This window comes from Pollicipes pollicipes, unplaced genomic scaffold, assembly GCF_011947565.3.
Source record: "Pollicipes pollicipes isolate AB1234 unplaced genomic scaffold, Ppol_2.1 Scaffold_7262;HRSCAF=8765_pilon_pilon_pilon, whole genome shotgun sequence".
NCBI classification, from domain to species: Eukaryota; Metazoa; Arthropoda; class Thecostraca; order Pollicipedomorpha; family Pollicipedidae; genus Pollicipes; species Pollicipes pollicipes.
Window position 1 is genome coordinate 24,345,454 of NW_023597055.1, and position 22,201 is coordinate 24,367,654.

General features: G+C 56.6%; 1 protein-coding gene across 1 annotated transcript in view; it reads right to left on the bottom strand.

The window, feature by feature from the left end:
* Positions 1-2,050: 2,050 nt before the first annotated feature.
* LOC119113622 (ankyrin repeat and fibronectin type-III domain-containing protein 1-like) overlaps positions 2,051-22,201 on the bottom strand; it is a 22,478-nt gene continuing 2,327 nt past the window's right edge. The window contains exons 2-16 of the mRNA XM_037237910.1: positions 21,944-22,116; positions 14,537-14,732; positions 13,274-13,493; positions 12,185-12,317; positions 11,741-11,854; positions 10,556-10,650; positions 9,612-9,729; positions 8,483-8,649; positions 7,561-7,737; positions 7,065-7,203; positions 6,629-6,742; positions 4,115-4,252; positions 3,602-3,735; positions 3,048-3,211; positions 2,051-2,914 (exon numbers count right to left, since the gene is read on the bottom strand). Of these exons, the coding sequence (XP_037093805.1) occupies positions 2,388-2,914; positions 3,048-3,211; positions 3,602-3,735; positions 4,115-4,252; positions 6,629-6,742; positions 7,065-7,203; positions 7,561-7,737; positions 8,483-8,649; positions 9,612-9,729; positions 10,556-10,650; positions 11,741-11,854; positions 12,185-12,317; positions 13,274-13,493; positions 14,537-14,732; positions 21,944-22,116 (2,609 nt within the window). The 3' untranslated portion in view covers positions 2,051-2,387. The remainder of the gene's footprint in view (positions 2,915-3,047; positions 3,212-3,601; positions 3,736-4,114; positions 4,253-6,628; positions 6,743-7,064; positions 7,204-7,560; positions 7,738-8,482; positions 8,650-9,611; positions 9,730-10,555; positions 10,651-11,740; positions 11,855-12,184; positions 12,318-13,273; positions 13,494-14,536; positions 14,733-21,943; positions 22,117-22,201) is intronic.

Consider the following 22,201-nt stretch of genomic DNA (forward strand, 5'->3'; position numbering starts at 1 on the left):
TCGCACACAGTACCTAGGGCAGGCGGCGCCCGCGTCACACTCGCACACAGTACCTAGGGCGGGGGGCGCCCGCGTCACACTCGCACACAGTACCTAGGGCAGGCGGCGCCCGCGTCACACTCGCACACAGTACCTAGGGCGGGCGGCGCCCGCGTCGTACTCGCACACAGTACCTAGGGCAGGCGGCGGCAGAGATTCGCCCCAGTTAACGCGCGTCGCCCCGTTCCATCTTGAGCCAACCGTCTACCGAATGGCCAGGACGCGCTGACGGCCAGGCTGCGCCAACATCACAAGCGCTGTCCGGACACAGGCAGCGCGGGTGACGGCGAGCCGAAGCTGCCGGTGCCGACGCTCAGGGTCACTGACTGATGAACACTGATATGATTCGTACAAGATCAGCATCGTACAAGAACCTTTTGAATCAATAGATCAGTAATTCAATTTCGTCCTGTCTTAGGAACACATAGAAATACAAACTTTAAGATGCAATGTATTTCCAGTATGCCTAACACTAATTTATATTTATTTCAAAGAACTGATGAGTATTAGGCGCCAGGTTCCACATGGTGGAAGCTCTGTCCAATATTGGAGGCCCCAGCCCGATATTGGGAGGGGGGGGGGGGCAGCCAAACTTTGGGGGCTGGGCTCACTATCGCGGGGAGGGGGGCATAGCCCCCAAAAGCATGAAACGTTCCACCCTTGTTCATCATATCGGTTAGAAATTGTGATAAACGGATACATGCCTGTGGAATTGGTCGTATGTCATTGTATGTCCACGTGTGGCATTTTCAAGTTCTTCGTGTTTGTTTAAAACCAAGGCTATAGAAACAACATGTTAAACCATAACGGTTTACACTGAACGAGTGAGTTCTTTGTCTCATATATTATGTTTTGCCTGATGATGCAGCTGTTGTTGTGTGACACGCACCGCGTGTAATATTTATATATTATATAAACACGAGCCAGAGAAACATCGGATATTTGGTTTCGCAAGCTGCGTGAGTCAGGAGTCAAATGGTTCAATGGAAACAATGAGTCTGAACTAAACCGAATCAATCCATTTGGAACGGCTTTGAGTCATGAGCTGAATCGGATTCCAAAACCTCTGAGCCAGTTCCGAGCCGACTAAAAAAGTTGAGTCAAAACGCAAGCCTGTCTGCAGGGGTAACGAGCGCCACTGCAGAAGATCAATACTTTTCAGAACCGTGCGTCGAACACGCTTCGGAATGCAACGGTGTATAATGCGTGTCCATAACAATTATTTGGGGGAGCAACGATGTAGCACGAAGGTCTGCTCGGTACACGTGAACTTCTTTCACATGGTTTGACATTTTCTAGTTTCTTGGTTGAGGTAGAACAGAGGACAGAGAGGTCAAATTGAAGTCAGATGGGGCCCAAGGGTCATCACGTAAGCTCACATCTTATTGGCATACAAACACGATCGAGCCAATTTCGCCGCAAAGGTTTGCTTTGCATCCATTTCACCGCTGTTTTCTTCTTTTGTTGCCAGTCACCTCTTCATTGCTAGGCATCGCTGTCCCCTCCCTCTCTTATTCGCACTCCAAGTGACCGACCAGCTAGGTGTTATGGTCTAACATTTAATGCTAGCATCGTAAGCGAGCGCTAAGGGCTTGAGCCAAAATAGCTCCACACTACCGATTTTTAGCTCCGCGTACCGCTAAACATGCATGAATTCCAATAAAAATGGCACCACTGAACCCGCTTTGAACATAAGAAGCGAACTAACCCCAATACCCCCCATTGTTCACAAGAGAGATATTTTGGACTGTACGCGGCATGCGTGCTCGGCATCCGGACGGCGACCACCACCAGGGGACACTTCGGGCCGCTCGTGGCTGGCCCATGCAGCCTGTATAGGACAAACGGGACGTCGCGAGGACGGAGGGCAAGGCGATGGAGAGGATAGCAGGGCGGATGTGAGGGCTATAATGCATTAGCGACCCTTTTAATCGTCAAACATGTCGCCGCCCCAGCTAGCACAACCAGAATAAAATCTTTGTTGGCGAGGAGACAAACATTTCTCTGCCTGTCCCGGTTTATTTTCCTACGCCTCCAACGCCGCACATAACTTATGGGCTGCAGCGTCGACACACAGATAAATATACGCAATAAAGCGCTTATGTCGTGGATGCGCACACAACACGACATCGCTAATCTCGATTGGTAAGCGCAGTATCATTGCGCGCCCCACAGATGGCAGCACAAGTGCACCGCAGCGACAAATACACCCGGGATGTTGACACAATCGCAAATCCTCCAGCCGGCAATCCGCAAGACGGCGGCGGCGCCCCCCGCAGAATCCTCCGATCGCCGATCACAGCAGGTTGAGTATGACGTCACGGGTCGTCGCGGCATGACGTCACTGTTCAGACGAGCGGCGCGCCGCGTGTAGCGTTCTGCTGGATGGCGGCGAGCACGTCGGCGCGCCGGCGCACAAACAGCTTGCCGCGCCGCCATGGGTTCTGCAGCTGGAGCGGCCGGAAGTCGTCTCGCAGGCAGCGCTCTCGGGCGCCGATCACAGCCACCAGACAGAAGGCGCGCAGCTGGTCGGCCGCGTACACGGGGCCCTGGCGGCCCTTCAGCACGACGGCCATGTTGAGCTGCTTTACCACTAGGTCCACCACCTCGCGCGCGCTAGTGCGCGGCGTCACGTGCAGCCGCACAGAGGTGCCGGCCGCCAGGCCCGTCTCGTAGGCGGCAAACACCTGCAGCTCGCCCGGCGCCGCCGCCGCTGCCGACTCGTCCGCCTCGTCCGCGCTTACCGTGTCCGTCTCCGTGTCGTTGGAGGACAGACTGCGCGCCGACGACGCCAGGCTGCCGGCGTCGCTCGGCGAGCGGTTCGCCGCGGGCGCACGGCCGGCTCGGCGGCGCCAGCCGCTCGACGCCGCCGAAGCTGGGCGTGGAGCGGCTGAGCGCCGTGCCCCACTGCCGCTCCACGTCCGCGTGCACGTACACGTCCGGCGCCGAGCTTTTGCGCAGGTCGGCCGACACGGTCAGCAGATGCGCGCCGACGCCGCCGCGCGCACCGGCCGCCGCCGGCGGTCGCGACAGCGAGTCCTCGCTGCTCGAGTCCTCGCAGCCGAGCAGCGCGCGCGCCTCGTCGCCGGCGCCACGTGGCTTCAGCAGACACTCGGAGGTTCGCGACTTCTGGAACTCGGGCCGCGGCTTCAGCAGCCGCTGCGAGCTGGACCTGTCGGGCGGCGCGGCGGTCAGTGGTGACGGCGGCGACGCCACTGACGAGTGAACCGGCCCATATGTTCGCTGACTCTTATCATTATGAAAGACATCGCCGACTCACAAGCAAATGTTCCCACAAATGCGCGACCAATTAAGCTACACACTACGCTTCCATGCCATAAAAATCCAAACCAAACAAAACACAACACTGTATTCATGGCACAGAGAAGAGTCTGTCACACATACTTTATAGCATGTGCGGTACATTTACCCCTTTGAATCTGCATTTGGCTAGAAACGCCCGGGGCAGCGGCCGGGATCAGGCAGCCGTCCTCACGCACCAGTTCACCACGAGCACCCCAGAATCAAACGACCCTCGCCGCCGGCGCCACCTGTAACCGACCTGCGGAACTCGGCGGGGCTGGGCGGCGGCAGCGCGTTGTCCTTGCGCAGCCGCTTGGCGTCTCGGACCGGAGACACGCTGACGTCACGACCGTCCCAGGAGCGGAGGGCCGCCAACGACAGGGGACAGCCGTCCTGCAGGCGCAACCGCACGCGGTGAGACCGGCATCTCACCCAGTGTCGTACCAGTGTCGCAGCAGCGTCGTACCACTGACGCGGCTCAACTGTCCGAGCACGAAAGCTGTCTGCCAACCCCGTTCGATATACAGTCACAGCGATTGAACCGCAGCCGACCGCCACTTTCTGACCAACAAAAACAGCATCCGCTTCATTCTTCTCCAAGACTCGCAGACGCCTTGCTTGTCATCAGAAAACCAGGACTGCATTGAACCACGTCGAGGCATTGGACGCTAGGACAACACTGAACCCACACTCCACCCTGCCTCGGCCGCGCCCTGTTGGGGCCGGTGGCCACGGGGGACGCCGCAGGGCCGGCGACCCGGCTCGGCCGTACCTGAGACTTATCTCGCGCCCACGCGATGGCGTCGGTCAGCCAACGCGACGTGCGCCACACAGCCTCCAGCTCCGTCTGGAACGTCTGCAGCTGCGCCAGCCGGCCGCGCGCCTCGCTGATCTCGGAGTCGCTGAACGCCTGCGGACACAGACGCACAGCCGGTGGTCATGGGCGGCTACTGAGGTCCCTGGGCGCCAGCGTACATAACGGTGGGGTGCAGGACTGTAGGCGGCTGATGGGGTGGACAGCTGGGCCGGCCGTCGGCTGGCTGTAGTTCCGAGTCACGAGGTTCGAGGATCCGTTTGGGGTGACGGATCTATCCGCGGAGCTGTTCATCTTTGATCAGCTATGTCTGCAGTGCGATACCTGTTCGTTTTGTCCCACTGCTTCGCCCCTTGACACGACCAAAAAGCGTTCCGTAACTGTCCCTCATCGTACCAACACATAAAGATCGCTCAACCAGTGACATCCTTAGCGGAGTTCTCTGCACTTTCATCTCTGCAAAATTACCATGAGCTTGATGGCTATGGACGAGTCTCGGCTTTGGCGAGCCTGGCTTGGAGTCCTTAATAAAATATATATTGCCTCCATAGATAGATAATTTGATGGGGGTGTATAAAATTCAGACCACGCGAAACTTGACTTAGAGAAACTAGTGAAATGGGCTTCTCTGTGGCAGATGACATTTGAATAGGATAAGTGTGAGGTGGTGCATGTGGGTAATTCTGGCAGTTGGATAAAAATGAATAAAAACTGGGCTATAACATGGGAGACCAAGAGTTGGTCCAGATCGAGGAAGTAGAGAACTTGAGGGTTATAATTTTTCGGGATTTAAAGGCTGAAAAGCAAGTTGGGCTGCGAGGAGCAAGACACTTTGGATGCTGGGACTTATTAACAGGAATGTCGATTACATGAGTGGGAATGCTGTTAAAAAAGTTGCTTTTAGCTTATGTCAGACCATACCCAGAGTATTGCGCACAAGCTTGGTCCCCATACGTACAAAGACACAGATAGGCAGAAGAAAGTACAACAAAAAGCGACTAGGATGATGAATGGGTTTGGCAACTTATAATATAAGGACAGGCTCAGGGCCTTGGATTTGTATTCACTGAAATATCGTAGAGATGAGGAACTGATAAAGATATTCACGATTATGAGAGAGATAGACAGGGTAGATCTACAAGGAGCGCTAGAAATTAGGCCTATCCTTGAGGGAAACCGGTTTCAATAAGCAACAGGTAGGAGCAGAACTATAAAGGGGCAGATGCCATTTAGTCAGTGAAGCGAATCACTGGAACGGACTGCCGAACGAAGTTGAAGGAACTGCTTCCCTAGCAGCAAAAAATAGTTTAAACAAGTTCTACCGGTCTAAGGCCCTCATTTATGGCTAAATGCAGGCGGGTCAGGTGGGAAGATTAGTGTTAAGGATGGGCGCGGAACCTGAGGTAGGCCAACCTCGATGGGCCCTCGTGGTCCTTTGTTGGCCTGACGTCTATATGTCTACATGCCTATAAAAAAACACCAACAGCAGCAGGCCCTATTACGGAAGAATTGTGACGACTGATTAATATCAGGGATGAAATTGCTGGTCAGACCATCGTCCTAAGCTGGCGCGTTAGTATATACACAATGTTACGGCCGTTCAACTATTGGACCGTCGTCAGGCCTTATCGGGTCCTAAAAAGGACCTGGTGATATTTAGGTTTAATGACAATGTTTAGATTTCTAGATTTCAGCCAGGCACGCGTCACAACCGACGTTATGCTCTGCAAATTGCTGAGATTGTACCAAGTGCCTTCTGATTTTGGGCCCAGTGCTCTCCAACGGAGCTAACCGGGAATGACCTTCATATCAGCTAACAATAGCCGGACAGCCATCTGACCAAAACTTTAGCGCATACTAACATGCCAGACGATAAAGATGGTTTACAGACTCATTCCACCCATGAAAGGGAAATGGGTACTTTATTTGGGGAAACCCGGTCTTCGATCATTCCCACCAATAGCACACAGCTTCGCACTCTCCCCACGGTGTTGTGTGGTAAAAACCGCTCCCAAATCCAGTCTCCCTCCACATACGAGCGAAAACTCGCCTGAAGACCCCACGCCCTCGCACTGACCGCCCATGGGCATGCCACAACGTCAGACCCATGACTGAAACTCCGGCTGAGGTTATGGACGACTAGTGGCGTCGGCGGAGCCCACACCACCGACGGCGTGGTCGGCTCCCTCAGTCACCGACTGCCCGAGCGGGCTGCGCCAGACGACAGGGTTATGTGCGGCTAATAGTGCTTACTATATGCATGGCGGCTGAGTCTACCAAGCTATTATTTGACGCAGAAACCAGATTGACTGAGCAGCGAGGCGTCCTTAAGTAACCCAAACAAAACATCAGGCGGGGGAGGAGTGTTAGTCCTGGCAGCTCGGTCGCACATAACCGCCAAAAAGTAACGATCTGCCTGCACCTCTTCTGATCAGCACTGACATGGGTGAGGTGATGACCGTCGCTGCTCACCTCCCGGTGCGCGTGCTGCGCCATGATTGTGTCCGTCTCGAGGATCGAACTGATCCGGCTGTAGCGACTGACGAACGACCGCTGGTACGTCATCATATGCACCATCTCGAAAATCTGTCCGCACACCGTACGCAGTGTGAGCAAAAAACGAACACCACTCCGATAACGCACGAATGATTCATCACGTTTATCACGATATAACGTACTTCGTCTCAACTTAGTCTCAACTTAGTTAGAAGCACTTAGTCTTAAGTCGACGTAGCAAATTGCACCGGTACTTTCACTCGCGGCAGTGCAGCACCTCTGCATTGCAACATAGGACAGCATACACATTGCGACCAGCATGCAGCCTTTAACTGCACGACCACCAGCTGTTCATAACCCGACAAGGCCCCGCTGGCGGTGTACTAGCTGCCCATAACAGGGGCTGCCTCACCTGCACGGGCAGCCGGAGGCAGTCGTTGGGCGCGGCGAGCTCCTCCGCCTGGTGGATGGAGCACACCTGGTCGGCCGCCGGGATCAACAGCAGGAAGCTGGTGGTGCTGTTCAGCTCCAGCACCTCCACGTTGTACAGCCTGCGGGGCACGTCGCACGCGGCGTCAGCCTGGAAGACGCTGCAAATCTCGGAGAACACGGCCACAGAGCACACGGCCACGTAGCACACAGCTGGACACGCGTCTGCAGAGATGCCACCCCATGCTTGCTTACTGCGTCAACATGCCACAGGCTAGCGGTAGGCAAAGCGCAATATCCTTGCACATTCATCTTGTGTTCAGCCGGGGACGTAAGAATGATAGTTGTATAATTCCATTTTACTATAATGCTTGCAATATTCTCGTGGCGTCGTACTGAAATCGCAATCTTTTTCACAAATGAACGGTGGATTAACTATCCCGTTCACCAATGAGCGGCGGTTTCCCGCAGAGTCTGACCTGTGATTGGCCGCCTCTTCCACGGGCACGTCCATGAGTTTGAGGAGGCGGCGCACGGCTGTTTCGACCTGCGCCCGGAACCGTGACCTCGGGGTCACCACCTGACCTCCGTCCACCTGCTCTTCCTCGGTCAGCTCGCGGCGGGTGCCGAACTCCTGCAGCCACGCCCACTCCTCCCTGTGACAGACGGGGACGGGTTGGGGGGTCAGGACCACCCACAGTCCCTCACTGAGCGCAACAGACGGCTGACACTGAATCAGTGTCAATCAGGTCAGTGGCACCGAATGTAAGTACCAACAGACAAACAGACAAGAAGGACAAGTGAATCGGGTTCTCTAATCCCACCGGACACCAGCAGCGGGTCGGCAGTGTAACAATGCCGCAAGGTCTTCGTTAGAGACTTTGTTAGACTCTCGGTCTGGTCTGTCCGCCTCCGCGGCGCTGGCACATCAGCATTCCACGCACTTTCCAAGGACAATCCCACAGCCCACACCTCCCCATAACGAATAATTACGGTACTTGTCTCATATGGACGCAGAATTCCTCGCACCATGTCCTGTCAATGCGTCTGACCCAACCCAACACGCTACAATTGACATCCCAGCCCTGGCAAAGACAGACAACTTCTCGACAAATTCGAAACCAAACGCGTCATGGACCCAGCAATGCAGCAAACGTGACCACAAACTAAACGTATCACCAGAAACCCCACAGTACTCCAGCACAGAACATAGGCGGAGAACACCGCACACAACATAGCATCGTTGCCAGCTGCCATCTAAGTCCCTAAGCTCAGGCGACACGCCTGCAGGCATTGCCGGGGCCGCGCCAGCCACGATACGGCTTCTGTGCGCCCGACCGGCCGCCGCTCATGCTGACCGCCGCTGGCCTGCCGGGCGGCGGCGGCGGCGGCGGCACTCACCCGCTAACGTGCGCGTTGTCGCGCACGCGCACGTGCGGCAGCACGTTGGGCTTGTCGCGCGCCACGCTGACCCGGATCAGGTCCACCGACGTCTGACACTGCAGGTAGCCCAGGTACAAACCGCGCGACGTGCCCACCGAAGACACCATGTGGTAGGTGATGATGTCCTGCCGGCGGCGCGCGCACCGTTAGCTCAATCAGCGCGCGGCAGGCGCCGCGAGCTCGCGCGCCAAGCGCCACCTCTCTCCGCCGCGCCTGTGCATTCATGCCATGCGTTCATGTTGGTTGGTTGCTGGTGTTCGTCACACTGCAAACGCCGCGTCTTTAGGCGCACGACAGTCAAGTGCTTGGCGTGTGTCTGCAATACACGCACTTACGCACTTACGCACACACACACACACACACGCACACGCACACGCACACGCACACGCACACGCACACACACACACACACACACACACACACACACACACACACACACAACCACGTATGTGTATGTGTGCGTATGTGTACGACATACAACATGTATACATTACGTCCGTGTGCAACATAATGTGGCCATTCACAGAAATGATGTGCAGCACGCGCCGGGTGTGGGACTCCTGGCTGGCACCGTCCTACGACACCGTGCGCATAAACGCCCCTAGAAATACTGAATGAAGCCTTGTTTTGTTTGTTGTTCATTGGTGTTTTCGGGCGCGTCGACTGCAGCGGTCATTTTGCGCCCATAACGATGCTTTTACTGAATTATTACGGTGTGAAAATGATTTCAAAATCAATATCTTTTAAGAACGAATAGAGCTGTTTGGAATCAAGAACGGGGGAACTGTCCCCGAGCGCATCTTTAAGCGTCAGGGGCGAAGCCTGCGGACCAAAGTGATGTCGTCGTTCTTCGATGAGGCATGAACATGATACAGTGACATGGTGGGCAGTGAGGACGGCACCACACCGCTGGCATAGGAGTCTGTGGGCTCCATGCAACAGACACTGAATGAAGCCGAGCCGTCCTTTCAACGAAAGCCAGCGCCGCGATACGGAGCCAGCAAGTCCTGAGAATAACCCGCGGGCCGGGTCAGCGCACTCCGCGCGACGCACATCGCGGCGCCGCACGGCGCACCGCAGCACCAACCTTGATCTCGGCGAAGAGCTTCTCGCCGACCGCTGGCTCCTCATCCGAGGTGGACACCTTCCGCTGCAGCTTGCTCACCTGCTGCCACCTGACGGACGCCGACGGCAGCTTTCCCGACCTGCCGGCGACACCAGCGCGGCTGGCGTCAGCGGATGCGCGGCTACATGAGCGGCTTCGGTGGGCCGGGGCGCAACTGACGTTTGGTGCGTTCGTGACGGCGAACGTCAGGCTCCGATGGAGACCGGTCACTCGACCAACAGTGTATTCTAACACAGGCCACAGACATCGAAAACGAATGTACATCGATGCCAGCGACGATCGATGTTGTGCGGGTTCTTGGCAGAGAGGAGGGACACATTCAAAACTTAACAGCGGTTTCATCCCAGAGCTTTCGTCCCAGTTGCCTACACAGGACAAGCCTCCATCCGCACGCTAATGCCGCCAGTTTGAGAGGATTACGCGGGCCCGCTCGTGTGATGACATACATTCCCACCGTCTCATTCGCGAAAGACCCGTGGGAATCACATTTCACAGCGGCGTACCGCTGTGTGGATGGAGCTTTGGCTTAAATAACGCAACCGAACACCATTGGATCCCAGCAATGCTCAAATTGAACCACGGAGACGATAAAAAATCACCTGCAGCGCCCACGCAACGAAACCAAAACGCTGTCAAGTTTGGCACGCAACCCACGACGTCAGCCTACGGCGTTCAGCGTGCTTTCGCTTCGCTGCGCTAAACACCAGCTCCTCATACGACCTACCCACTGGCACAAATGAGCCAGTCGGCGAGCCACTGCACGCACGCACGCACGCACACGACACACACGCACACACGCACGCACGCACGCACGCACACAACACACACGCACACCCACACACACACACACGCTGCTGGCGCGCGGCGGCGACGGCGAGGGAGGGGGAGGCGACTGGGGAGGGTACCTCATGTGGCTGATGACGACGAACACGAGCGCGCCGTGGCAGTCTCGCAGCGGCTTGTAGTACAGCTGACCCAGATCCTGCACGCCGAGCGCCACCTGAGGCACGGGTCACGGGGCGTCACGGGGAAGCAGGGTCACGGGAGGTCACAGGAAAGCAGGGTCACGGAGGGGTACAGGGGAACAAGGTCAATGAAGGCCACAGGGAAGCAGGGTCACGGAGATCACAGGGTAGTTGGAGCAAGAAAGGTCACAGAAAGATGGGGTTACGTGAGGGCGACTCAAGGACAGTCAAATCACGGGTTGTGGTGGGATGAGGCCACGTCACGACAGGTCAACCCAAGGTCGACTAGGCCCCGAAATATCGGGTCACGGAAGGTCATAACACTTCCAGGTCCTGGCATTTCTGGTCAGAGGCAATTAACTTTGCTTCTTGTTTCGCTGTTTCCACTTTTCATCTTGTTTTTATTTGCGTACCACTTTTCTGAAGTTGTATCCTACACATGTCCTAAGTCTACGCTTTACACAAAATCCGTCGGACGCTCCCTTCAAAGACGCGAGCGAATTTGCTGACGGTAAACGCCCCGCCCAGCACAAGCCAAAAGACCTCCAATGTCTGACCAAAACTCGCTGGTGCTTCTTACCCGCACGTTCCCCACGTGGCCATCCTTAATGCAATACAACCAGTGGCCGTCTGACCTCAGATAAAGGTGCACTGGCATGCCTCAGACAACAAACTGCACACTCGGTTACCGTCAGCTATGGCCGAGAATGTCTGGTAAACTGCGCCGAGCAGTCCTTTTGCACTGGTCACAGCCAAAATAACAGACGGACACAGCGTGCGGCTCGAAACACCAGCGCAGTAAAAACAATTAAAAAATGAAAAAATTGGCGGCTGCGGCTAATGGCAACACTGATGCTAACTGTACGTCCGTCTTGCAATAATCGATACCGATAAGTGGCTGTTGATCGCGGCCGGCTCAATAAGGCACGATAACTGGGCCGCTGACAGTTACCAATCTATACCGATCTATACTACTGGTCGGCCTAGCGCAACATGACCAGTGCACAGCACGACGCACAACGCGCAAAGCACGAACAGCGACGAGAAAATCACACATCTAGGCACACCATGCCCCCAAACTAGTTACAATGGTCGGAAACAGGTGTCGCCCCAGTCGGGTCGCACCTGCAGCTGTTCGGCCGCCGCCAGCAGCTTGATGCGGAAGTGGACTGAAGACGAGCTGAGCGAGCGCTCCATGTCCTGACGCAGCGAGCGGACGTCGTCCCACGTGCACGCCACCTGCCGACGCCAGAATTCGGCTTATCCACGGGTCGCTGGTTCGATCCTGGCTACGGCGCGCCAGCTGGACGCCGAATCAGCCAGTGCGCGAAGTTCCGACAGCGCTGGCGGCGCGGCGCGGCGCGATCCACACACATTGAGCAATGACCGGCTGACGAACAGGGAGGTCACACCATTCCCAAAAATCGGCCAATAAAGCTGAACATATCAAACCTGAGGCTAGGTTTAAGCCACTCAGGCCCGAGTGCCCGACACGCCGCGACACGTGTCAGCCAGCGCCGTCCGGCCCGAGCACTCCACTCCACCACCGAGCGCAGACGACAGTCTGACCTTCATCAGCCAGTGAAAGTCGGCGTGGATGGAGCTCGGATACGACTCGTCCACTTCCAGAATCGGTAGAAAGTCCTCCGCTGTCATGGCGACGCGGTCCTCGTGGTAGATGACGCTGGCCAGGTACACGCCACTGTCGAAAAAAACGGTGGAGTGACTGAGGCCGCCGATATGTGGCGCAAGCAACGTTGCAGCGGTGGTGTCCAGCCATACAGTCGTGTGGTAACTGGGAGAGAGGGATCACCACAACGTGGTGCTGTAAAATAAAGTAAAAATAACAAGCAATAAAAACAGAGCAATGATAGAAGCAAACGACAGAGGCGGCAGAGTTAAAGTACAGTGCAGCGTCAGTAATTTACAAAGTGGTAGGCGCCAACCAAGACTGGATGGGCAGTCCAGAATGAGAGAACTTCAAAGTCAGCTATGGGATTCAAAGAGAAAACAGGACGTACTACAAGCCAAGGAAACCAGAGACCACAAAGTGGACGCATGGACCACATATTGAACAGCAGCAAGTGCGTGTGAGACCTTAAGGAGACGGTGAGTGCCTCGATATCTACACAAAATATTTCCGCTCTACCGTCCCTCGCCCTAACAAACATACAAAAGGAATATCATCAATAGCCTTACCACAAGCAGCCCAAGCCAAACGCCAAGCGTAGGGAGAAGATGTGATCGTCACTCATGTCATCCCCGACGCCTCACCCATGTCATCTCTCACGCCTCACACTGTCATCTCTCACGCCTCACCTCTGTCGTTCTCCCACGCCTTCACCTCTGTCATCTCCCACGCCTCACCCATGTCATCTCCATGACTCACCCATGTCACCTCCCATGCGTCACCCATATCATCCCCCGCGCCTCAACCATGTCATTTCCTACGCCTCACGCATTTTCCCACGCCTCACACATGTCATCTCCCACGCCTCACCTATGTCATCTTTCGTGCCTAACCTATGTCATCTCCCACGCTTCACCCATGTCATCTCCCACGCACGCATCTGTCATCTCCCATGATTCAACCATGTCATTTTCCACGCTTCACATATGTCATGTCCCACGGCTAACCTGCCATCTCCCACTCCTCACCTCCGCAAGTGCTTCTGGAACTTGACAGCCGTCTGAAACAGGTTCTTGATGCTCTTCTTCTTGACGTTCTTGCGCGCCATGGGCGAGCCACGGTCGCCGTCCAGGTTGCGGAGGTCGCTGGCGTACTGGGGCCGCGAGGTGCGGATCTGCGTGAAGAGCCGATCCAGGGCCGCGACCTTGCCGTTGAGCCGGGACAGCCGCTGGTCCACGTCCCGCCACACTGCGGACCAGGTCAGCCACGGGTAAGACAGCCGCTGGTACACGTCCCGCCACAATGCAGACCAGGTCAGCGAAGGGTCAGACAGCCGCTGGTACACGTCCCGCCACACTGCCGACCAGGTCAGCGAAGGGTCAGACAGCCGCTGGTACACGTCCCGCCACACTGCAGACCAGGTCAGCGAAGGGTCGCAATGGGGATCAGGTCCTGCCACCGCAGACAGGTTCAGGTCAGGTTTCGGCGATAGTAAAAAGACCCGGCCTGAGCCAGGCCACGCTGCAGAAAGGTCAACATCAGGTCACCATGCACGAGCACTGGAGCGCGTCGCGCTAGCGACAGTCATAGCTAGGCCACATTGCGCAAGAGGTCAGGGTCAACCAAAGTCAGGGTCAACCAAGATCTCGATCGAGTCAACACGGAAGCGTACGAACGCCGGGTGGAGGTAACATTCCGACATGCCAGCGCCCGTTCGTCTTCCACCACAGACCGTGCACAGGGTCGCGTGTCAGAGACGGCACAGTCCGACTGCGTGTCGGTCTGCGCCCAAGAGCGCGTCCATGGCCTCTATCGGCGTGTTTGGTACCGGTGACGACATGCCAGGAGGAACACAAATATAATGCACAGAACGTTTTCCAGGGAGAGGTGGGGGTGGCCGGGTGGGGAGAATGAAATGGAAAACGGAAATACAAGAGATAAGGAGATGAAACGGATGCGCGTAACGGACGTGGAAAGTGAGAAAAATCGAGCCAGTTGGTGGGTGAGATACCAAACGAGACGCGTGGTGAAGAGCAAAATCAAGGAGTGTGGGCGTGTGCGAGAGCGAGGGCGAGTGCAACATCAGGCCTTGGCGCAAAGGAGAAGGGAGGTGAAAGACAGACACAACAGTACAACAAACCAACCGCAGAGCGGTCCAAACAGACGATAGCAGAGGAACGCCAACTGCGAGGCCAGAACATGCGACAGCGCAGTGCCTGGGCCCGCCGCCGACCCATCGGCCGGAGAGTGCGTCAGCACGGTGCACCGCCGCCCGCCACCGCCGTCCCCACCTGAAGGCCGCACGCCAGCCGGGGTGGACGTGACGAAGCGGCTCCAGCCGCAGAAGTTCCCGGCGGCCGGCGGCGGAAGTAGTACCCGCTGTCCCTGCGTCAGCTGGCGCACGGGCAGCTCCGGCGGCGGCACCAGGTCCGTGACATCACACTCGCCGTCCACCGAGCTGAAGTCGGCCCCACGTCGACCACTGAACTGGAAACGGCACCGGGCTACTGAGCGGCGCGCCAGGGCGCCCGGTTCGAATCTCGCTGGCTTCCGGAGTGTTTCACATGGTTTGGTGGCGACAACCACGTCGAGCGGCACCACCAACCAAGGAAAGGAACACAAAACGGCAGCCATCCGCGGGCGAAACAGACGGCACGGCCGAGCACGTGTGCTAGGAAGGGAACCACCAGCCAGCATGGGCGAAATAACCACGTCGATCGAAAGTGGGTACTGGCAGGTACGGGGGTGTAAAACAGCGGCACACATGACAGCGGTTCAGAAACCTTAGCAGACTTAGTGCAGACATCTCCTTTCTCTTTTAAGACATTTAGGTGACAAATTCTAAGAAATTCCTCTTCTAAGCTCCTCATCAAGAAAATTCTGCGACAAATCTTAGAAAAAGATAAAAGAACATCCTAGCGCACCACCAAATGTCCCCGATAATGCAGTGGTTAGATGGTGAGTCTACATGGATCACGACCATATCACTAAAGCTCGAAGCCACTGGGAGTAATCGAGGCATACTTGACAAGGCGCCAAACTATAATCAGGTCCCTTCTCCGGACCAGCCGGCGCTTTACGACGGCCGGGGAAGCACAAGGCATAGCGCTGTGTGATCACCAACCGCAGACGACGAAAATGGTCCGACCCGCGTATTCCACTCGTACCAACACCTCATCTTAACCAGTCCGGAAAATGTACGGCTTCACTTACGAGTGCACTGAAATGAGAACATTTGCTCTACTGAACCGCGTGATCCGAGCTGAGAACGCCAGGGCAGAGACCGGACTCGCCGGCCGGAAACACGGAATCTAATCACCAGAACGGGTAATCTGATATCCGAGTCAGCGGCAGGCGGCGGCGCGACACGAGAACCGACTTGCCAGTCAGCACACCTTGGCTGGGCCACACGATGAAAACCTCAGCATTTGCACCGCTAAGGCGCGCTGCAGTTATAAACCTCGCCACATTCCGGTTGTCTCGGGCCGACTCGTGCCTTCCGTCCCCTGGCCATCCAGGACTTCTGACGGCGTGCACGGTCCCGGCAGTCCTACAGCACCTGCTACCGCCCTTCCTAGCGCTGCAGTTCCCAGCAAGCATGGCCCGCACCATACTGTTGATGCGACAACGCTGATACGTACTTCCGCAGCGTGATGAATTTGAGTCCCCATCCAACGTGACCATTCGCGGGTTTGCCATAGCCTCTGCTACCCAAATTCAACCAGCTGATATCTATCAGAATGCGTCACGCACAGTGCGGGCAGTGACAAATTGCAAGTTTATTTATACAGAGGGTTCCAAAAGCTCCGTGACGACCATCCGGCTAGGCGGCTGCATATTGCTCGAGTTTAGCTGGCAAGCGATGCTATGGTTGCTGGTCGCGTTGCAATCCCATGATTCGGAAACGACTCCGCAGGGATTACGTCAAAAAAGGCGTCGCTTGGATGGCTGCCATATGACTGGCTTGGGTGGCTGCCATATGACTGAACATCGCCGTGTGGGTGATGATGACAGTTGGCTTTCATTTGCACGATGACCCGACAAGCGTTGCATGCGGTGAAATCTAGCGACCGCGCACATGAATGCAGGCATCTGATATAATTTCAAATCCGTGCTCGCCCCACCTTGGTGAAACCGTGCGTAGGGCACCCCTTGCTTGCAACTGCTACGCTGATGAGGTACACACGCAGTCCTCCGTGTGCGCCTATGATACGGTTGTGTCGCGTGTGCGCGGCATGTAGAACACGACAAAATGGGAAGACGTGAAGGGAAGCGTGAAAAGCTATGAAATATTGAGTCCATTTTCAGTGAGACACCATCCAAATAAAGCTCCCACGATGATGTGCTTTGCCATTATGTAATTCACAACTGGCGACTTGAGCGACTCGCCGGTGTTCACGCTGTCACCACCTCAACCAGCCTTAGTCAAACTGACGAGGCAGTCATCTGATGCCTCAGCTGAGTGTCCTGATGACCGGATGCCCCCTGCCCCCCCCCCCCGCCCCCTCTCCGCCATGTCCTGGCCGTCAGCCGGATAGTTGTCCTGATGGCACTGGACCAGGCGACCCCAATCAAAGGGATCATTATCGCCAGCATTGGGCGGAACGACCACTCTCAGCCCGAAGCGGCGATGATCGCAGCCATCTGTTTCAGTGCTGCCATCTGCGGACGGCCCTGTAATTAAGTGCAAGATGGGATTCCGGCAGACCGGGGGCCGTCATCAATAAAATACAGTAATCTTTTACATGCTCAAAGATGGGTGTGCGCTTTTGCGTGGCCGAATCCCCCCCCCCCCCCAAAAAAAAGACGGACCCAGCTCAGAGGCCGTCCATAAATGATGTTACGTAAGGAGAAGGGTGGAGGAGGAGGGTTATGCGGAGAAACCAAAGCTTTGAAAATATGAGGTTATTGACTGCATTTCGCTACGTTCAGGTGTAGTTGCCAATCACCCTTAATATTTGACAATAAACGGCATAGCCAGGGTGAGGGTTTTCGACATCTTGATCATTGCGTAAGCAAAGAGAAGGGGAGGAAGAAAAGGTCAAAAATGCGTAGCGCCATTTACGGACGGCTTATCAATGAGAATTGAGCCAGATCTTGAACAAAAACGACATACGTACTGAGTTCAATTGTGCAGACACAATACCGTTTTCATTTTCAATACATTTTCGGAGTTTTCCTTACAGCCGAAGGTGATTTCTTTAATGTCAACATCCTTGACCTGATGCAGTCGGCTAGCAGATCATGGTGAGGTCACGGCACGACACATCACTGCAAAGCGGGGTAGACCCGGCACTGGAGCCGAAACGTTTGAGCAGAACATGAAACAAAATATCCCTGGGCTGGCTTGTCTAAATAATCGAATGATCTTTTACAGGCCGGCGAGGATCACAGCTTGCATTTCGCACAGGAAAAACTGCTGTTTCGACGAAGGTGTCAGTATCCACGGGCCATGGCCACGCGCATCGATGGCAACATGAAACAGATCAACTTCGCATAGCGTACCTAGCCCGCGCCTACATAAACCGCTCGCTGCATGACATACCCTGAAAACGCTGAGCAGTACGCGACACTGCTCCTACAATGCATGCCTTCAGGAGCAAAACAGGCTTTCAGCCAAAGACCCCCCACCGCCATTGACATAAAATTTATGAAAACTGGAGGCCATCATGGGAGTTTGCCAACAAACCTGAACGGACCGCTGACAGTTATCGGCGTATATGGAATCGATACCCTGCGCGAGTCCGCCACAGCCCCTCTGGGAGCGTGCAAAATGGTCTGATCCACTACGCTAGCTAATCATTGGTCCCAATCATTCGATTGCCGTTACTGCGCGAGTTTAAAAGTTCATCAGGACAAAAGACCGAAATAGCCTGAAACAGGAGCAAAACCCCATTTGGTCCGCATCAATTCAGCACAGTTTCGTCCATATGCCACTCGGATGAAGTGCGCGCATCATCATAAAACTGGCGACGGCGACAGCCGCCAGTCTACCGGTCTGTGACAGCGACAGCCGCCAGTCTAACCGACCAGCAACGGCGACGGCCCGCCAGTCTGTGCCGGTCTGTGACGGCGACCGGCAGACTGAGGCGACGGCCGCCAGTCTGCCGGTCGGGGCCGCAGGCGGGCCGGCGGGCCGCCACTGACCTTTGTACTTGGTGCAGATGGCCTGGTGCTTGGCAGTCGGGCTCCTCCAGCCTGAGGCGCGCCTCCTGCGGTCCGGTGACTTCGCCGTCACGCGGCCCCGGTGGCTCCGGCGGGACCTGCCGAGCAGACCGACAGGCCGCGACACCGACCGATCGCCCCTGACCGGGCGACGGCACGGGCCGCGACACCGACCGATCGCCCCTGACCGGGCGACGGCACGGGCCGCGACACCGACCGATCGCCCCTGACCGGGCGGCGGCGGCACGGGCCGCGACGCCGACCGATCGCCCCTGACCGGGCGACGGCACGGGCCGCGACACCGACCGACCACCCCTGACCGGGCGGCGGCGGCACGGGCCGCGACGCCGACCGATCGCCCCTGACCGGGCGGCGGACACCGACCGATCGTCCCTGACCGGGCTGTGGCGGCAAGGGCCGCGACACCGACCGACCACCCCTGGCCGGCGGCGGCAGCACGGGTCGCGACACCCCAGGGAAACCAGGCCAGGCCACGACAGACCAGACCACACCAGCGCCAGCGCCCCACACACTACCAAGGCATCAAGGCATAACATCGAGGCATAACATCAAGGCATAGGCATAAGGAGCATAAGGCATAACATAGGCATAACATCAAGGCATAACAGGTGAAAGGTTATCGGCAGAACGGTCCTGACAAAACCAGTCCAGATCATTCCAGACCAAGCCACAACACAGGGGTCTCGAGTATAAGCATCAGACCATATCGGGGCACAACACGCCAGATTATAACGGGCACGACAACCAGACCAACAGGTCAGATCAGACCACATATAACCAGGTAACACCACACAAGAACAGATCACACAACACATCACGGGGACCACATCCCAGCGCACCGGGCCATCTCGAACCGGACCACCCAGCAGCATGATACACCAGACCACAGAGAATCAGAACGTTGCCAGGGGTCTCCACCTAGTCCAACGTCAGGATGAGCAAGCCATGCAGCCGAAGACGTACCTTTTCGCAAGAACGATGTACAGTGGGCCATGTGGGAATATGCGGCCAAATCGGACTGAGCTGATATCCAATAGCCGTCAAACAAACCCAAAATGTCGCCTTCTTTGACTGGCAAATCACGTGAAAAAGTAGCATTTTGATAACGCTAGACACGTTGCAGAAAAACAGCCTGAGTGCATGGCCAAGTCGCGTGTCTGTTTATAAAAACACGCAACAATGCTAACTGATAATATTTACAGCGTCCCTTCCCTCAGTCACGTGAACAAATCCCTTTTGATGGCGGAAATGAATTCGTTCCATTTTACAACAGAAATGTAAAATAACATATGGTAAGACTTTCTACCGAACGTCTAACTACAGCCCTTTATTTACCCTTTTGCGCTTTATTATTTATTTTACCCATTATTTTCATGCCAAATGCAAAAAAAACAATGATAAACTTTCAACAGAACGTCTAACTAAAGCCTTGACCCTTTATCTTTTATACTCACTTTATGCAAAACGAGTCAATCGACACACGTTCTGCTTTTCGGGAAAATCACGAAAGCCACAGGAGATCATGCACTTACTTAAAGTCGTGCCACGATTTTGCAGACAAGGGCTACCTCCGATGGGACCATTTCCAAAGAGCGCAGCCGCGGCCCAAAAATCTGGGCCGCGGTTCAAACAGATGTACACCCACATTTCACTACAATGCGCATGAAAACATTTGAAACGTGGTCTCTAACCGACACTGTGCCAGCGAACTGTGTCATGTGAACATTGAGGCGAGGTGCAACTTATGAGGCGGCGGCCAAATGCGTCAAAAGTCATCACATAACTATCACCCCTCTTATTTGAAGCAACGGCAAGGCGACGTGGGAGGAAAAACGACGAACAACGGCAAACAAAAACAAAGGAAACAACAGCCCCGGAGACAGCCGCGCGGGCGACGTCCAACTGACGCCCTCTGGCGCCCTCACCGGCCAGCACAAGTGGCGTCCTCTCGGGGCCGCTCGAGCGACGGCGCCCTCACCGGCCAGCACAAGTGGCGTCCTCTCGGGGCCGCTCGAGCGACGGCGCCCTCACCGGCCAGCACAAGTGGCCCGCCATCTCTGCGGGGCCGCTCGAGCGCACGGCAGCTCCTCTCCAGGGGCTGGCCTGCTCCCGGGGCACCTAGTGCCAGCCTGAGCGCGGCCGACGCTGCAGGCCGGCGGCAGAACCTAAAGCGCGGCGCGTGCACGGTGAGCTGCACAGCGCCGCCGGCCGAGAGGAGCACCAGCGCACGGGTCCCGTGACGTCGACGGAGAGGAGCACCCAGCGCACGGGTCCCGTGATGTCGGCGGAAAGGAGGCACCAGCGCACGGGTCCCGTGACGCCGGCGGAGGGGCCCGCACGGACACACGGGTCCCCGTGGACGTCGGCGGAGGGGCGCACGGACGCACGGGTCCCGTGACGCCGGCGGAGGGGCGCACGGACGCACGGGTCCCGTGACGCCGGCGGAGGGGCGCACGGACGCACGGGTCCCGTGACGTCGGCGGAGAGGAGCGCGGACGCACGGGTCCCGTGACGTCGGCGGAAAGGAGCGCGGACACACGGGTCCCGTGACGTCGGCGGAGAGGAGCGCGGACACACGGGTCCCGTGACGTCGGCGGAGAGGGGCGGACCACGGGTCCGTGACGCCGGCGGAGGGGCGCACGGGCGCACGGAGGTCCTGTGACGCGGCGCGCCTGGCGCCGACACGGCGGGCGAACATCCGTCAGTCAGCTGGGCCAGGCGAGGTTCCATCTGACGTGTGCAGTGCGCAGCGTGCTGTTTGGATACATCCGCACGCAGCGCATGTCCCATTACGAGGAGAAATTTGGCAGTTGTGGTGTACCGCAGGCTCTATCGCCCTCGTTTGAGACGGACGGCGGCCGGCAGTCAGGAGGAGATCGGGTGCGGTCTGGTGCAGGCTGCCGGCCGTTTTTATTTTTCACCAGCCCGTGGAAGCGCACAAGAGTTCCCGTTTATTGATTGCCGAATTGCCGCGTTTATTCCATTATGCCCCCTCAGGACTCTGACATAACCGTTTCAAAGCGTTTCCCCCACCCGGTACAGCAGCCTCGGTAATATCCATCGCTGTCCAGGGAGCACATTCAATCAGCCCTGAACTGCTGTTTACGGGCCTGTTTACAGCAAGCAGCTGCGAGTGCCAGCGGGGCGAAATAATTTCCCTCGGCGTAAATATTAGTGAGCGCGAAACACTAAAAAGCGGCGTGTGACGCAGAACACAGAAACGTTCAGCGGCCGGGCAGGCGCCACGCAAAATATGGGGCGAGTGCGAGATAACACGCGCGTGTTTTTGATAGCCGGCAGTGATCCAGTCACCAGCTCCAGGCCACCAGCCACCAGTGATCATGAGCATACCGCGCTCAAAGCATACTGTCATCATACCATCACGTACTGTCACCATCACCACAACGCCGTACTCGCGGCACATCAGCGAGAGCGACATCAAACCAGGCTGCGGTCACCGACCTCCAGGTTCTCCTGACGCCCCTGCACTCACGTGTTTGGTCGAAGCCGACCTTCATGCGGTTGAGCAGCTTGAGGCGGCGCTCCCAGAGCGCCTTCTGCTTCTCACTCTCCTTGGTGTAGCCGCCGTTGGCGGTGGTGAGATAGCTGGCGAGCGTGTCGACCCTCTTCTGGGCCTTCCGCACCAGCTCCTGCAGGTGAGAGCAGCGGCTGTCCGCCGAGAGGACTGCAACAGATGACGGAGTGGGCATTCAGACGCGGCGGGTGGGACAGGCGCCGGCATACCGGGCGCCGGGAGAAGGGGAAGGGGG